General features: G+C 41.4%; 2 protein-coding genes across 3 annotated transcripts; one reads left to right on the forward strand and one right to left on the reverse strand.

Annotated features, from left to right (window-relative positions):
• Positions 1–687: 687 nt before the first annotated feature.
• Positions 688–9,819, reverse strand: GLA (galactosidase alpha). The gene is made up of 7 exons (XM_082864091.1): positions 9,531–9,819; positions 6,615–6,789; positions 5,273–5,450; positions 4,604–4,695; positions 3,014–3,175; positions 2,375–2,572; positions 688–1,649 (listed from the first exon to the last, which is right to left on the reverse strand). The coding sequence occupies exons 1-7, from the start codon at positions 9,737–9,739 to the stop codon at positions 1,383–1,385; spliced, it is 1,281 nt and encodes a 426-aa protein (XP_082720217.1). The 5' UTR covers positions 9,740–9,819; the 3' UTR covers positions 688–1,382.
• Positions 9,820–10,076: 257 nt separating this feature from the next.
• HNRNPH2 (heterogeneous nuclear ribonucleoprotein H2) lies at positions 10,077–15,893 on the forward strand. 2 transcript variants are annotated; one of them, XM_082864795.1, is made up of 2 exons: positions 10,077–10,182; positions 13,612–15,893. In XM_082864795.1, the coding sequence occupies exon 2, from the start codon at positions 13,665–13,667 to the stop codon at positions 15,012–15,014; it is 1,350 nt and encodes a 449-aa protein (XP_082720921.1). In that variant the 5' UTR covers positions 10,077–10,182; positions 13,612–13,664; the 3' UTR covers positions 15,015–15,893. The 2 variants fall into 2 exon arrangements, with proteins under 2 accessions (XP_082720921.1, XP_082720922.1); XM_082864796.1 differs by having other exon boundaries at positions 10,083–10,170.
• Positions 15,894–17,511: the final 1,618 nt, after the last annotated feature.

Here is a 17,511-nt window from a genome sequence, read left to right on the forward strand (position 1 = left end):
TGCCAGTTTGAAGTTCATTGCTTCATCACGGAACCTCAAGAGATAAGGCAATTCATCTTAAAGTGGAGGGGGTCTTCTGGCCAGAGGTTCAGTATTTTAGGTCATAATGTATCAACTATTGTTGGTGAAAGTAAGCCAATTGCACTTGTTGGATCTAGACTGCAAACAACTTGGATTTGGAAACCTAGGTGGTATGTTTCTTGGCAAGATTCTTCCATAAAAATTCAGTAATGTCTGTTGGGTTGCCTCTAAATTGTCCATTTATGAAGGTTATTCCTGTTGGGGTATTCTTTTGCCCTTCAACTGAGGAAGTAGTTTTTATCTTTAGGCCAAGATAATTAGTGCCATCCAATTATTAATACCTCAGTAGGTGGCAGTGTAAGGGTTAAAAGCCTGGGTTTAAATCCTGGCTGTAATTTACAGTGAATAAATACCTACATCAGGGTTGTTGGGAGGATAAAAATGAGTCACTACACCATATGCGTCTAGAATAGTGCCTGGCACATAGTTCCAATACAGGCAACAGATATTGCGGGTTTGGTTCCAATAAAGGTAGTCACCAAATTTTTGGTTTTTGCATATAAAACTTATGTTCAAACTATACTGTAATCTATTAAAGTTTGCGATAGCATTATGTCTAAAAAAAACAATGTATACACATTAATTTAAAAATACTTTATTGCTAGCCATCATCTAAGCCTTCAGAGAAACAATTTCTTTTTGCAGTAGTAACATTGCAATCACCATGATAAATATAATAATAATGAAAAAGTTTGAAATATTGCAGGAATTACCAAAATGTGACACAGAGACAAAATGAACAAATGCTGTTGGAAAAATAGGGCCAAACAGACTTGTGATACACGCAGGGTTGCCACAAACCTTCAATTTGTAAAAAAACCCCAAAACCAAAAAGACCCCACAGTATTTGTGAAGTGCAATGACAATGAGGTATGTCTGTAAATTATTATTTTACTTATTATATTATTAAGCTATTATTTTCTCAGCAGTTTACATTAGGTTCAAAGGCTTTTCCCCAAAAATGTTCTCCAGATAGCTTTAGAAGTGGTAATCATCACAAAGCTCAAGTGTAGGGGGCTTCCCTGGTGGCGCAGTGGTTGAGAGTCCGCCTGCCGATGCAGGGGACACGGGTTCGTGCCCCGGGCCGGGAAGATCCCACATGCCTGCGCGTCCGGAGCCTGTGCTCGGCAACGGGAGAGGCCACAGCAGTGAGAGGCCCGCGTACAGCAACAACAACAACAAAAAAGCTGAAGTGTAGAAACTTTTACTCAAAGAAATAAGAACAGCTGAAGGTGGACAAAAGTGGGGTAGTCACTTTGGCAACAAAATAATACATTTTAAAGGAAGCATTTTAATGCAGTCTAGCTTGCTCTTTCTAGCCTAAGCAAAACAGTACCTGTGGGATTTACTTGAGTTTTTAAACTTGAAGTCCATTCATAAAACCCAAGCTTCCTCTTCACAGGGAGGAGCTGCGTGATCAGACAGTCAGGATTACAGGCCAGTCCTTGACCCAGGGAAGTAACAGAGATGGTGTAAGAACGAGGTCCACCAATCTCCTGCAGGTTTACCATAGCCACAGCCCAGGCTAAGTTAGAGAGAGGGCGTTCCCACACCTCAAAGTTGTCCTCCTGAAAAGTAAGCCAAGAAAATAGGTGTGATAGCTTGGTAACTAGCAATAAGCTGCCTTGTTAGTTGTGGCATTAAGTCTTATAATCAGAACTATCGAGCACTTCTAGGAAAAATTAGCACAAGGGAGCCTCATTACTGATTATGATATCAAGATTAAAAAAAACATTCTCAAAAGATCAGTGCAGATCCTCCAATCCAATGTAACAGATTTAGGTGCAAGACAGACTTGGTACTTGGATATTAAACCATCTTAAAATACACACCCCAGGCTTCCCTGGTAGCGTAGTGGTTAAGAATCCGCCTGCCGATGCAGGGGACACGGGTTTGAGCCCTGGCCCGGGAAGATCCTACATGCCATGGAGCAACTAAGCCCATGTGCCACAACTACTGAGCCTGAGCTCTAGAGCCCGTGAGCCACAACTACTGAGCCCGTGTGCCACAACTACTGAAGCCCACGTGCCTAGAGCTCGTGTTCCACAAGAGAAGCCACTAAAATGAGAAGCCCACACACTGCACCGAAGAGTAACCCCCGCTCACCGCAAATAGAGAAAGCCACGCACAGCAACAAAGAACCAAAGCAGCCAAAAATTAATTAATTAATTAAATAACTTTATAAAAAAATACACACCCCAAATAAACATTTGGATGAATTGTAAACTAAAAGGCAGGAGAAGATGTTCCTGGCCAATTCCTAGTTTGTCCCATAGAACATTATTTACTGTACCTTTCTAAGCCGGTACCCCTGCTTGCCCAAGGGGTCCTGGTTGATGGCAATTACATCCTTATCCTGAAGAAGGGCTTTGGCTTCAAGGCAGATGTGTCGGAGGTCATTGGACATGAGTAATGGAGCTGCCATGATAGCCCAGAGGGCCATCTGAGTTATTTGCTGATCCCGGCTGAGGCCAAAGTTGCCAATCACCAACTGGGACAAAGAATGAAGAATTCAAGTGAGGGACTTCCCTGGTGGCACAGTGGTTAAGACTCCACACTCCCAACGCCGGGGGCCTGGGTTCGATCCCTTGTCAGGGAACTAGATCCCATATGCATGTCACAACTAAGGAGCCAGCCTGCCACAACTAAGGAGCCTGCAAGCCGCAACTAAGGAGCCCACCTGCTGCAACTAAGACCTGGCTCAACCAAATAAATAATAAATAGATTTTTAAAAACAGAATTCAAGTGAGATAAGACAAAACATTCTTAAAGTTGCCTAGACATACAGACAAGTCACCTTCCAGGGCACCCTGCTCTGAGTACTCTCACATAAAGCCTGCTCCCAGGAACTTCTCCCTTCTGATTTATCTTGAGTGTCAAGTAGGAAACAGGTCCACTGCAGGAGCTTGAACAGGAGGGCTCAGTTTCTTACCATATCTGGATCATTCCAACCTCCTGGTCCTGCGACAGGAACAATGCTCTCCTGGTTAGAAGTTGTCCAGTCCAAGATACTCCTTATACTTTGCCAAGAATCATAAACATCAGCAAAATTTCTCCAGTGATTGCAGTACTCTCGGATTTCTGTGTAATTGGGCTGTGAAAACAGAGATAACTCCTCTGTTTACTTTCTACTAATATTCTTGTGATAGGAAAACAATCATGTTTAAAAAAGGCTCTCGTAGCCTCTTTAGTTTACAGATTAAAGGTCTCCATGAGGAGAGCTAAATCCTTATTATAATGGAATTTCGTTGTAAGAAGTTTGCTTCAGAAGTAGGCTATATAACTTAAAATCTTACTTAAAATGGCTTTAACACTGTTCTTGCTGGAAATTTACCAAACGGTAACTAGGTACAGTAGTCCCCCCTTATCTGCGGGAGATACATTCCAAGACTCCCAGTGGTTGCCTGAAACCGCGGATAGTACCAAACTGTATATATACTACATTTTTTCCTATACAGATATTAACCAGTGGGTAGCGTACACAGCATGCATACGCTGGACAAAAGGATGATTCACGTCCCAGGCGGGATGGAGTGGGATGGTGCGAGATTTTATCATGCTACTCAGAATGGTGTGCAATTTAAAACTTATGAATTGTTTATTTGTGGAATTTTCCATTTAATATTTTCAGATTGCAGTTGACTGTGGGTAACTGAAACTGCAGAAAGCAAAACCATGGATGGGGGGACTACTGTACTGGGATTATGGAAGATTTTAATTTTTGTCACACTTCACTGTATTTTCAAACTTTTCCAAAATGAACATGTATCTCCTTTTATAATCAGAAATAAATACAACGATCTCCTAATATAATATTGTAAGTCAACTATACTTCAATAAAAAAATAACTAAAATGATTTTAATAAGTAAAACCTGCAAATTACACAGGACTTAGCAAGCATATGATAAGGCAATTTGAATCCTAGGCATATAATTTGTTGAAGGAATGAATAAAAGTTTGTAGATAGGCAGGTGGGATATCTGAGGTTTAAGATGTTGAGAAAGAGGTGAGAGAATTTTGCAGAGATTAGAAGGAGACAACAGGGATTCATTCCATAAATAATTATTCAACACTTACCATATGGTAGGGATACAGTGATAAAGTCAGACAAGGTCCCTGCCCTCCTGGAGCTTACATTCTAATGGAGGAGACAGACAATAGGCAAATCAACAAATAATTCCATATAGTGCTAAGCCCTTAGAAGGAAACTGAATAGGTTAACATGATAATGAAGTGGGCTGATTCAGGATATAGTTTGTAGATAGTACTAAGAGGATTGCTGGTGGATAGGTTGGGAACCATGAGACAAAAGGAAGAATCAAAGATGACTGGCTTCCCAATTGATGGTAGCTTAGTCTCCAATTATAGCAGTGGGGATGGTGAGAAGTGGGTGGATCCTGGGAGAGATGGTAGGATGAGAGTGTTAAGTAAGGTTGGGCTTTGACAGGGACCTTCGTCTCCTTTGTTCTTGAGTTCTGAAAATCAGCAAGGCTCTATTGGATTCTGTGCTCACTAGCTCACCTTAAAAATGGGCCACATATAAAGGGGCCACTCACAGGAGTACACAATGCTTCTGCCAGTCCTGTTCAGGGCCAAGGACATGTGCTTATAACCTGTATGAGAAAACAATGTGTAAAATAAGGGAAAGAAGGGAATTTCCAGCTGGGGCTGTATATTTTTAAAAGAGGCTGCCTGGAAGGGCCATGTTTATATTTTAAACCAGCAGCAGAGACAGGTGACTGCTCTGTGCTTACACTGTGCGTAGTACTGCACAGACTGCTGGGATTGTTCCAAGGAGACAGTGTGGGATGGTGCATATATTGAGGAGAGGGAGGAATGAAGATGCTCCTCTCTCTGTGACTGTTTGACATTCTGGATGCTTTTCCAAGTGATGGATGGAGAGTTACAATTACTATTTGTAATTAACTCAGAGCCCTCTTGAATTAAAAGTGCACGGTATTAGCTGTGGTTAGGCACATGTGGATTTTACATGCGTGAATGAACAAATGCATGGACAAACTGCAAGAAGAGAAGAGGCAGGAGCTCTGGCACATTGAGAATAATTATTTCCAGTATTGTGACTGGGTATTTCCAACGTGAGGATTAGTACTTTGGATGCTCAGCTACCTTGGCCTCAAAGTTCTGCCCTTTGCTCATGGCTAACTAATAAATCTTTTGAATGAAACATACCATCTGCCAAATTTTTTATACTGTCACAGTAACAACCGTCAAATTTTAGCAGATCTACTCCCCAGTCAGCAAAGGTCTTGGCATCAATGTCATAGTATCCAAAACTCCCAGGGAAGCCTGCACAGGTTTTATTTCCAACATCTGCATAAATCCCTAGCTTCAGTCCTTTGCTATGGACCTGAAATGAGAGAAAAGAGTCACCTCAGTAGAAGGGCAATCATGAAGTAGAGAGAACCACTCCAGGCTGGAGGCAGAGACCAGTACACTTCACCAGGTACTGGGGGGCTTTGCCCCCATCCCAAAACCCCCAAAATTATCCAGATGAGTTTGTTGGAAGATAAAGAGCAAAGTCTCCAATTCTGCTGAGTTCAAACTATACATGTAACTATAGCATAGAACTGAAGGGAAAGTTTTCAGTTGCTCTAATCTTCCTCTGATGGGATCTTTTTTTTTATAAATTTATTTATTTTTGGCTGTGTTGGGTCTTTGTTGCTGTGCATGGGCTTTCTCTAGTTGTGGCGAGCAGGGGCTACTCTTTGTTGTGGTGTGCGGGCTCTGATGGGATCTTAAAAGTTACCTTTTCAGGTCAATGATAGATTTATCTGGACAAAGACTCTCCTTAACCAAACCTTAGGCCCCTCTGAAACCTCTTCTCACGTAGGCCTCTACCTTGGTCTTCCGTGTCCAGTTTTAGCAAGAATCCTGTGAAGTCATCTCCCCACCTTTTGATATCTGATCAAATTCCTTATGCCCCACCCTTGATGTCCAAGTCCTCGGCCTGCCTTTAGCAAGAATTCCCCTCCTCCTGATGTCTCATCTTAGTAATTTTCCATCCACTGACCCCCACAATCTGCTCGTTGGCTATAAAACCCCACTCCTCTTTGGTGTATTTGGGACTGAGCTTGGCTCTTCCCCCCATTGCAGTAGTACTGAATTGTACTCATTATCACTCTTCACTGCCTTTAACTAGTGTCCAGCTCTATTACTCTTTAACAATCTCCAGAATATATCCCTTCTATCTTCTAAAACTCTAGTTTATAGTACCACTGTGATAGCTGCTCAAAGCTTATATGGAAATACATGCACACATGTCAAGAACCAAGTTCCTTTTTCCTCCTAGAGAATTCACCTGTTTCCACAAAAGGAGAACTCCTTCAAGATGGGCCTCAAGAACTATTGCAAAACATAGATCTGCTGATGGGATGAAAATTCCACCTGATTAGCCTTAGAATCCATTGTTTGGATAACAGCAGCTATTTTACTTTCTAAGTGTTTCTGAGCAAGCTTAGGTACAGAAGTGCTTATAGTCTCCTGAATGAAAAAGAATTATCTATAAACTCACATAATTAGCGAGGCGGCGGATCCCACCAGGAAAGCGTTTAGGGTCTGCCTGAAGTCTGCCTTCTGAATCTCTTTCGGGAGCCATCCAACAGTCATCAATGCAGAGGTACTCATAGCCTACATCCTTCCAGCCATCTGAGGCCATGATCTCAGCTATCTGCAGAAAGAGCTTCTCACTGAAAGAGAAATTCCAAGAATCATTACAATTCATTAAACAAATGCTTGGGTACTCCTATTTGTTAAGCATCTTGGGGTTTTGCAATTTATTTTTCAACCCAGTAATAATTTGGCAGTAATCACAACCAATGCAAGGTAAACTGGACGAGGCCCTTTTTCTTCTCACTCCTTTCCCCTCTACCCTATGAACGCCAAACAATTAAAAGAGGAATGAGAAATACATGAAATTGAAAAGGCTATTAGAATTAAGAAGACAGTTTACTAAAGTAAAACTACAAAGTTAACATAATCAACAGCTTCTTTAGATATCAGCAATGACCTATTCGGAGAAAAAGACACCATTCACAAGAGAAACCAAAAAAGCAACAGATAAAACCTAAAATACCTAGAGGTAATTTTAAAATTATGTGCAGGGCTCATCTGAATAAAACTATGATGTTCCCAAATTATTTGGATAAATGGAGAGACATTCTTTTACTCTTGAATAGGAAAACTCAATACTAAAAAAAAGGTAATTCTCCCTATACACTTCTAGACATTTAATAAAACCCTGGACAAATCCCCAAAGGACTTTTTAAGGAACTTCGCAACATGACTCAAAAAGTTCACCTCAAAGATTAAACAGGTGAACAGTCTACAAAATGTAAATGAAGCTAGTGTAGTACCATTAGCATTAGAATACACAGATCAATGGAATCAAAGAGAAAGTTCAGAAAGAGATCCTTCCAGCCATTTGATACCATGAAATTTAGTATATATTAAATGTAGTACTGCTTACAGGAGAATAAAGTCCAGATGGATTAAAGATTTAAATACTTTAAAAACACATAAAAATACTAGTACAAAATATACATGACTATGTTATCTTCAGGTAGGAAAGAACCTTCTCTGCATGATGCCGGAGCCAGAAATAATAAAGGAAAAACCTGATGTTTGACACATAAATATCAAAACCAAAATACAGCAAGAACCACTGTATTGGGAATTCCCTGGTGGTCCAGTGGTTAGGACTCCACACTTTCACTGCTGAGGGCCCAGGTTCGATCCCTGGTCAGGGAACTAAGATCCCACAAGCCGTGCAGCGTGGCTTAAAAAAAAAAGAAGAACCACTGTATTCACAACATATGATAGACCAAAACCAAAGAAAAACCAAAACGTAAACAAACAAAAAGAACCCCAAACATACCAGATGGAAAATAGGGAACTAACAAATTGCAGAAAAGAAACCATGCAAAGAGTCAATTTAACTTTTAAAGCTCTTATTCTGTGCCAGGCACTCACTCTTTAATTTAGAAAGGGTACTTAGTTTGCCCAAGATCACCTGGCTAAGTAATAATAGGCTAGAATTTGAACCCAGGCAGGTAGACTTCAGTCTTGTGGTTAACTGCTCACAACATAAACGTGATCTCATTTTTATTGAAAATCACTTTAAAAGAAATCTGTTTTTATTTACATAGAAAAAAATTGAAAGGTCATATATTAACATTTTAACCATGATTATTTCTGGGTGGTGGAATGAGGGGAATCTTTATTTTTATTATACTCTTCTTTACCATCTACAATTTTTGCCATGATCATGCATTAATTATACAATCAGATACAAAAATAAGACAACCACCACTTAGGAAAAAAGGAAGAGACAAAAAAAGAAATATGTGATGGCCATAATTTACCCCAGGGTCACGATGGATGGATTTAGTCTGAAACTTAGCAAGCCAATTAATTGTCATGTTTGACCAACATCCTGACTTCATCTGTAAAGACATTCATAGGAATAACTTATGGCCACTGGGATGTTACCATGACCGCTGCTTACAGAGGGGCCTTTGCAACAAGGGTGTCTTTATTATGTTTTAAACAATATCTATCAGTGATTCTTAACTGTTTCTAGGTCACGGATCCCTTTGAGAATGTGAACAAAGCTCAAGATCCTCTCTTCAGAAAAACATACATACTCATATTTGCAGATTTGCATTAATTTTCCCATGGATTCCAGGTTAAGAACATTTCTTCTATATGCCTAATTGAGGAGTCTGGTACTGCATTGTACTTTGTCCTTTAAATGGGTTATCTAATTGAAAGCCAACCTGTGTGAGATAAGAACTATTTTACCTAACCTCAGAGTCGTTCCCTGAGATGAGTTGTTTTCCCAATTTACAGACGAGGGATGTGTGGGTCAGAAAGGATCAATACCTGTCTTATCCACCTTCCACAGATAAAGATCCTCCACTTCAACCTTCCAAGCACATGCCATACCCAAGGGCTACGGGGTGGGGAGATCTCAGAGACTCCGTGGTCACTCTAAATTCCCTCCAGTTACAGCCAAGGAACCCGTGACCCCAAAAGGGGAAGAAACGGCACTCGTCTTAGTCCTCTGTCTCTCCTACTCACCACAGCTGTCCTCACTGCTAGTACCCGGCAGAGACAGAGCAGCAGCTCTCAATAAGGGTCTGAACGGAACTGGATGGTAAATGGAGAAAGTCCTTAGTTGGATGATCAAGCAGAGAGAGGTGGAGAAGCAGAGGTCGCTGGCCGGACTCCCACGCCAAGAGGGGTCACATGGAGAGAATTTAGGACTAGTCCCCATCCAGAGCAGTCTGCTGGGGATAAAAAAGCAGCAGCAACAGGGGAGCTCTCCCTCGGGCTCAAATTTTTTCGCTGAGACCCTCTACCCCTCCAAACACAGCCAGACAAATACACGGAAAGACGAAGGGAAGCGGGTACCCAATATCGCTGATACCTGACACAGGAATCCGGCTCTTCTTGGCAGTTCACGTTGCACATGAAGCGCTCCCAGTGCAGCCAGCCCATGGTAGGGGTCATCGCCAAGCCGTTGTCGAGGGCCCAGGCCCCAGGGAGCCCCCAGAGAAACAGGGCCAGGAAGCAAAAGGCCAGCACGCAGCCCAGCCGCCGGACTCTGCTCACCAGCTTCACCGTCGCTGTCATCATGCAGCACAGATTTCCACGAGTCACCTGGGCTTTTAAATTTAACCTTAAGAGCTAAAAAGGCAGAGGCGGCCCGGGGAACCCACTTTCGTCCTCATCACCAATCACCGGTGAGTTATTAAGCCCTGACCCGATTGTTTCTCCGGCAACTGGGACGGTTATCACCAGAGGCGGACCAATGACCAGTCATAGAAGACGCGACGCCACCAACCACTCTCTCTCTTTCTGGATATCGACCCGCCCTATTTTCGTACCAGAAGGAAGTGCGGCACTTTAATAATCCCGAGTTAGAGCCGAGCGGTGCTCACGTGACCCAGATCTCACATGACGTAGATCCTCACGTGACCAAACGCTTACGTGAGCAGAAGTAGTTCTGGTCGTCGTCTACCGTCTCGCTATAAGCCGTTTGAGGGAAGAAAGAGGAAAATTATCCGGTATCGTTAGAGGTTGGTGTGTGGGTGGGAAACGGGGACCCGGGGGTGGTGATGATGCAGACCAAAGCGGGGTCCGCGGGCCGCCTCCGCCTTTTTCGTTCCCTGCTTTCCCCTCCCCCGCACCCCCCTCCCCCCATCTCAGTGCCGGGAAGCCGCCTTTGCTGCGCCTGGTGGGGAAATGGTGGACGCTCGTGACTGTGTCTGTGTTTTTTGTATATCTATCTGTCTGGGCGGGTCTCAAAGGACCCTTAAGAGAAACCGTAAACTGGAAAGCATTTGAAAACCACGTCCCTGGATTAGGAAAAACAGATCTTGAGTCCAGTGGCCTGAATGCTGGTCCGTCCATTCAGGCACCCAGTCTCCAGTGCCTGATTGTCTGTCTGTCTGTCTGTCTGTAGGGGGAGGCACATCTAGGCAAATGCTGCGTGCCTGACCGAGGCGCCCAATGAATTTTTTTTACTGAATTAAATATTTAAATAACGTTTATTTTTCGGCTTATAACAATCTACGTGTTCAATTTTGGACTTTGGAAAAATAATAGTATGCTATAAATTTTAAAAAATACACGTAATTCATCACTCGGAGATAACTACTCAGCATTTTGGTCTGTAAAACATCTGTATATAACACACACATAAATGCACAAATTCTTAACTCACAAATGGAATCCTGGTTCCTACTTCAGGCAACAGAGTCCTCGTGGCCTTCCCAGGAGACACAGTGATGAAGCAGAACCTCCCTGCCACCACAGAGGGGATGTTAAGGCCTAGAGGGCTGCAGGGACATTAAATGGGATGGGTCGTCCAAGAGATAAGGCAAGCAAAAACCAGGGCGTTAATCTGTCACTCAGACCTAAAAATGGTCTATAGGAAGACTGTTATCACTGCACGTGCAGTGTTCTAGGTACATAATAGGCAATTAGTGAATGTTGACTTGAATCCTCAGTGTAGTTTTAGGGCAGTTAGTACACTTTGTACTTTCTTTCCAAGAGGCCCAGTGTTCCCAGACCATGTCAGATAAGCCATGCACATACAAAATTTGAAAATTTTATCAAATTTGCTATACTAAATCCCAGAAAAGTAAACATTTAAATTTGTTTTCTGTTATTTTTTTGCTGAAATAAAAGTGATTACTCTGTAGAAAATTAAGAATGCACAAAAAATTGAAAAAGAAAGTTGAGAAAGCTATAAACCTACCACCTAGAGTAGCCACTATTAACATGTGACATATTCCCCATGCATGTACTTTTGTAACATTGTCTTTTTAATTCCAATTACAGTGACTTTTAAAAATTAAACTATTTAGAAGTATATAGGATAAACAGTGAAATTCCACTACACTCTTCCTACCTGCCAGTGTTCATTTTCTCAGAAAACAACTTAAATGCTTCCAGAACTTCTGTGAATTTGCATACATATATATGTGCCTGCTTATATTTTAAAATAAGCAGGATCATACTCTACATGTTCCTTCATTTAATATATTTTGGAAATCTTCCTAGGTCAGGGCAGATTTTTTTTAAACAGCTGCACAGCATTCTGTTTTAAGGATAAAATATAATTCACTCAGCCATCCCCCTATTGATGGATAATTAGGTTTCTAATTTTCTGCCATTGCTAACAGTGTGGCAGTGAACATTTGTGAGTATTTCTGTTGACCAGGTTCATGGAAGGAATTCTAGCATGATCAAAGGATATGTGAACATATATCTTTTTCATAGTTGAGATTATAAAACAGTTATGATCTTGGGTCACTTAAGATTATAGCATAAGTAATTTCTCATGTTATTAGTTTTATAATTTTTAAAGTGTGTAATATTTTATCTTTCTTAGTAAAATACCTTTCAAAGAATATATAGCTCCATAAATCTTTGTCTGAATTTCAGATCCTCTCCTTAGGGCACATAACCGGAAGTGGGTTTACTGTATCAAAAGGTGTGATACATATTTCCAAATTGCTTTCCAGAGATACTGTATGAACTTTCACTCCTCTGGGAGTATATTAGTTTGTGAACCCTGAATATCAGTATTGACTTATCCTCCCTGCTTAACTTCACTATGTTGATGGGTGAAAAATGGCAGTTAATTCTGGTTTTAACTTGTATTTCTGATGACTGATGAGGTTTGAACATTTCCCAGACTCTTCTCCTGTATCTTCACATCTGTATTGCTGGTATATTTAATCTGTTAACCAAGTCCCACAGAGTCCACTGCTTTGAATGTGTAGATCATATCTTTCCTCCCCCCTTTTTTTAAACTGCTGTTGCCTTAGGTGAATCCCTTAACATATCTCTAAGAGACAGAGTTCTAACTGCTCTTGCTAGTGTCACCCCAATCCCCTCTGTGACTGCCACACTGTTGCCATGGTGATCTTTCTGAAAGGTTCTGATTACTTCACTCTCCTCCCCTCACTTTCCTTCTTTTTCCTCCCTTCACTTCCCTCTCCTCACTTTTCTCCCCTCAGTCCCCTGTTTAAAACCCTTAAAATGTCCTTAGCCTTTGTCTGTCTCAAAAGAACTCCTGGATCGATCTCTACCTAGTCAGCCTTATCTCTTGCCTTGCCTCCTTCTATTTTATGCTCCATCCATAATTTTAAGAATTTGGAGATCCCTGAACCAGGTAGTCCTTTCATTTAACCATTCTATACTGATAGAATTGACCAACCAGTCCCTGCTTTATAACACCCTTTCACCCTGCACAGAATTATGTCATAGCAGGGATAATGTTTATTTGCCCTTTTTGTCTTTAGTAAAGATGTACAGTGCCTCTGTAGGACCATAAGCCCTTTCTGGGCTTATTGAACCTTGTATGCCAGAGCCAAGTACTGGACCTGGCAACTGAAAAATGTAAAATGAAGGTGTGAATGCTCTATAATGTCTTTTTTCCACTTACCTCTTTGGCTTTAATATTTCCGTGATTTTATTAATTTGTATGAGTTTTTTAATATAATGAGGATAGTATTTGTTGTAGGTATCTTCTGAAGTGTATTGTTTGTCTTTTATGTTTAATCTTTTGATGTAACGAAGTTTTTCATTTTTATGTAATCAGATATAACCATCTTTCTTGACGTCTTCCACTTGCCATTCACTTTGTATATCTTTTCATCTTTTGTATATCTTTTCTGACTATGTGTTTATATATGATCAATGTGGAAAACTTAGAACATACAGAAATGGCCAAAGAAAACATTCTCTGAAACAGAAAGCTCCCATAATCTCACCGTCCAGAAATAGCCACCATTAATGGTATCCAGCACATAATAAGTATCAAATAAATAGTTGTTGAATGAATGACTTAGAAATTTGGTGAAGTCTTTTTGTTTATACAGATGCCTTACAAAAAAGCTATCAGCGTAATTGAGTTACGCTGTTAATAGTTTGGTTTTTTCTCTTACTGTATTGTGAACATTTTTCCATGACAATTAGTCTTAATTTTTTTTCAGCTACACCGAAATTACACTGAACCGAGCCTGCCAGCAAGAGCCCAACAGTCACCATGATGCTGAGCACAGAAGGCAGGGAGGGGTTCGTGGTGAAGGTCAGGGGCCTGCCCTGGTCCTGCTCAGCTGATGAAGTGATGCGCTTCTTCTCCGATTGCAAAATCCAAAATGGCACATCAGGTATTCGTTTCATCTACACCAGAGAAGGCAGACCAAGTGGTGAAGCGTTTGTCGAACTTGAGTCCGAAGATGAAGTGAAATTGGCTCTGAAGAAGGACAGAGAAACCATGGGACACAGATACGTTGAAGTGTTCAAGTCCAACAGTGTTGAAATGGATTGGGTGTTGAAGCATACAGGTCCAAATAGTCCTGATACTGCCAATGATGGCTTCGTCCGGCTTAGAGGACTCCCATTTGGCTGTAGCAAGGAAGAGATTGTTCAGTTCTTTTCTGGGTTGGAAATTGTGCCAAATGGGATGACACTGCCGGTGGACTTTCAGGGGCGGAGCACAGGGGAGGCCTTTGTGCAATTTGCTTCACAGGAGATAGCTGAAAAGGCCTTAAAGAAACACAAGGAAAGAATAGGGCACAGGTACATTGAAATCTTCAAGAGTAGCCGAGCTGAAGTGCGAACCCACTACGATCCCCCTCGAAAGCTCATGGCTATGCAGCGGCCGGGTCCCTATGATAGGCCAGGGGCTGGCAGGGGGTATAATAGCATTGGCAGAGGGGCTGGGTTTGAAAGGATGAGGCGGGGTGCCTATGGTGGAGGGTATGGAGGCTATGATGACTATGGTGGCTATAATGATGGGTATGGCTTTGGGTCTGATAGATTTGGAAGAGACCTCAATTACTGTTTTTCAGGAATGTCTGATCATAGATATGGAGATGGTGGGTCCAGTTTTCAGAGCACCACAGGGCACTGTGTACACATGAGGGGATTACCTTACAGAGCCACTGAGAATGATATTTACAATTTTTTCTCACCTCTTAACCCCATGAGAGTACACATTGAAATTGGACCCGATGGCAGAGTTACTGGTGAGGCAGATGTTGAATTTGCTACTCATGAAGATGCTGTGGCAGCTATGGCAAAAGACAAAGCTAACATGCAACACAGATACGTGGAGCTCTTCTTGAATTCTACCGCAGGCACAAGTGGGGGTGCTTATGATCACAGCTACGTAGAGCTCTTTTTGAATTCTACAGCAGGGGCAAGTGGTGGTGCTTATGGTAGCCAAATGATGGGAGGGATGGGCATATCCAACCAGTCTAGTTACGGAGGTCCTGCTAGCCAGCAGCTGAGTGGTGGTTACGGAGGTGGTTATGGTGGTCAGAGCAGTATGAGTGGATATGACCAAGTTCTGCAGGAAAACTCCAGTGACTATCAATCAAACCTCGCTTAGAGAAGGAGTACTAAACAGCAACAAATAACAGCCGTGCATTTATGGGAGTTGACTAGAATAGGAATGATGTCAGGCATATCCAGTATGATTGGTAGATGGGAAATATCGTTGATTCTGATCACTCTTGGTCAGCTAGCTTCCTTTTCTTTTTCCTCCCTCCCTCCCTCCCTCCCTCTTTCTTTCTTTCTTTCTTTCTTTCTTCCTTTCTTTCTTCCTTCCTTCCTTCCTTCCTTTCTTCCTTTTGCTTTCTCCTTTTTTTTTAAGAAAACAAACAAAAATTAAGTTTAACGGTTTTGCATTACAGGCTTGTGATTCATGCTTACTGTAAAGTGGAAGTCAAGATTGTTTTAAAACTTCAAGCTCAGTAATTTTGAACACTGAAACATTCACCTAGGATGTAATAACAAAGTTCAGTATTGACCATAACTGTTAAAACAACTTTCAGCTTTCCTCAAGTTAGTTATGTTGTAGGAGTGTACCTAAGCAGTAAGCGTATTTAGGTTAAAGCAATTTCACTTATGTTAAATGTTGCTCTTATACCACAATACACTGAAAACTTTGGATGCATGTTGAGAAACATGCTTTTCTGTAAAACTCAAATATAGGAGCTGTGTCTACGATTTAAAGTGAAAACATTTGGCATGTTTGTTAATTCTAGCTTTTCGGTTTAATATCCTATAAGGCACGTGAGTGTACACTTTTACTTTTTTTAAAAAAAACGCTCTGGGACAATTTTGAGATGTAATACCAATACTTAGGAGTTTGGTCATGTCGTTTGTATGAAATTCTGAGGCTTTGGTTTAAATCTTTCCTTGTATTGTGATTTCCATTAGATGTATTGTACTAAGTGAAACTTGTTAAATAAACCTTCCTTTTGAAAACTGGAAAAATCTTGTATAGCTTGATTTTTATTATGTTCTATCATATGAGCCATTTCTTTTATACAGTCCTGTGCTGATGAAATTTAAATTGTTTTTAATTATTATAAATATACCTTAGCATCTTTATAATACATTATTGCACATATCATTAATTATTTCTAAGATATATTCCTAGAAGTGGAATTGCTTAGTCAAAGGTCCACACATTTTTAAGTCTTCTGATTTGTATTGCCAGAAAGATTATGGTACTTTGTGTTTCCACTAGGAGTGTATTTTTTTAAAAAAATTTCCCCCATAGCCTGCTCAATGAAACACATTATTCTGCTTGATCTTGGCCTGTTTGTTAGTTGACAAGTGGCATCCCGTTATTATTTTAATTTGTGTTCCTTAGATTAATATTAAGATGGAGCATTTTTCTGTTTTTTTTCTACGTTTATCCTCACCACATCCACAGGACTATTGAGCTACTCTGGAGACATTGTACTTTATCAAGACAGCACGCTCCAAAATCCAAAGAAGTAAAGGCAAATAAATAATCCTCTTCCTTTCATTTAACCATAAGTTAGAAGATCTAAGACAGCTTTATATGTTTAAAAGAAGTAGGCCTATGTTATAGAAATAATTCAGTTTCCTCCATGAATTCATTAATAGTCTCTAAACACTATTCAAGGTTTTTCAGGGGGCATTTAAAGCTTGTTTTGTTTTCTTTGTTTTTTGTTTTTTTGTGGTAGGTGGGCCTCTCACTGCTGTGGCCTTTCCCGTTGCGGAGCACAGGCTCCGGACGCGCAGGCTCAGCGGCCATGGCTCACGGGCCCAGCCGCGCCGCGGCATGCGGGATCTTCCCGGACCAGGGCACGAACCCGTGTCCCCTACATCGGCAGGCAGACTCTCAACCACTGTGCCACCAGGGAAGCCCTAAAGCTTGTTTTAAACCAATGGTTCTCAGACTTTAGTGTGCACTGGAATCATCTATGGGGCTTGTTAAAACATTGATTACTGGGGCCCACTCCTAGAGTTTCTGAAATTCAGTAGTTCGGGGGTGGTGCTTGAGAATCTGCTGATCCTGCAGGTCTCAAGACCATGTTTTGTGATCCATCATAGTTCTCTAATGGCTACAGGTCTATAAACCCTGAAATGGCAACTCTAAGAAGCCACTTCCTTCATGATCCCCGATTGCCCCTTACTTTCCTGTAACAAGTAGTTTAAGCTTTCTATGAAAGTATAAATTGCATTTGACTATTTATAATACCTTGCACCTCCCATGAGAACTTTGAAAACATGACATCTGGGATTATCTTACACTTCCGCCCATATCATGGTGGCCATTAACAACTCTCAATGACCTTCAGATCTGGACGCCCTCAGGTCAGTACCAGATGCACCTGAACTTTAATAGATCTTTTTGTAGATCTCGTGACTAGCCTGGAAATCCTTGGTCTCTTCAGAGCTTGAGGCCCAGAGAAACGCTCTGAGAAGGGAAGCAAATACCAAATTGGTAGTACCTGACTCCATTTTATTCACGGACACTTTTTTTTTTTTTTGCGGCACACGGGCCTCTCACTGTTGTGTCCTCTCCCGTTGCAGAGCACAGGCTCCGGATGCGCAGGCTCAGCGGC

This window comes from Leucopleurus acutus, assembly GCF_964270905.1.
Source record: "Leucopleurus acutus genome assembly, chromosome: X".
In the NCBI taxonomy this organism is placed as follows: Eukaryota; Metazoa; Chordata; class Mammalia; order Artiodactyla; family Delphinidae; genus Leucopleurus; species Leucopleurus acutus.

Coding starts and splice junctions, on each gene's coding strand:
- GLA (XM_082864091.1), bottom strand. CDS start 9,739: ATGATGACAGCGACGGTGAAGCTGGTGAGCAGAGTCCGGCGGCTGGGC. Junction 5,451..6,614: donor TCCGCCGCCTCGCTAATTAT/GTGAGTTTATAG, acceptor CTCTCATTTCAG/GTCCATAGCAAAGGACTGAA. Junction 1,650..2,374: donor AGGGGTACCGGCTTAGAAAG/GTACAGTAAATA, acceptor CTTACTTTTCAG/GAGGACAACTTTGAGGTGTG.
- HNRNPH2 (XM_082864795.1), top strand. CDS start 13,665: ATGATGCTGAGCACAGAAGGCAGGGAGGGGTTCGTGGTGAAGGTCAGG.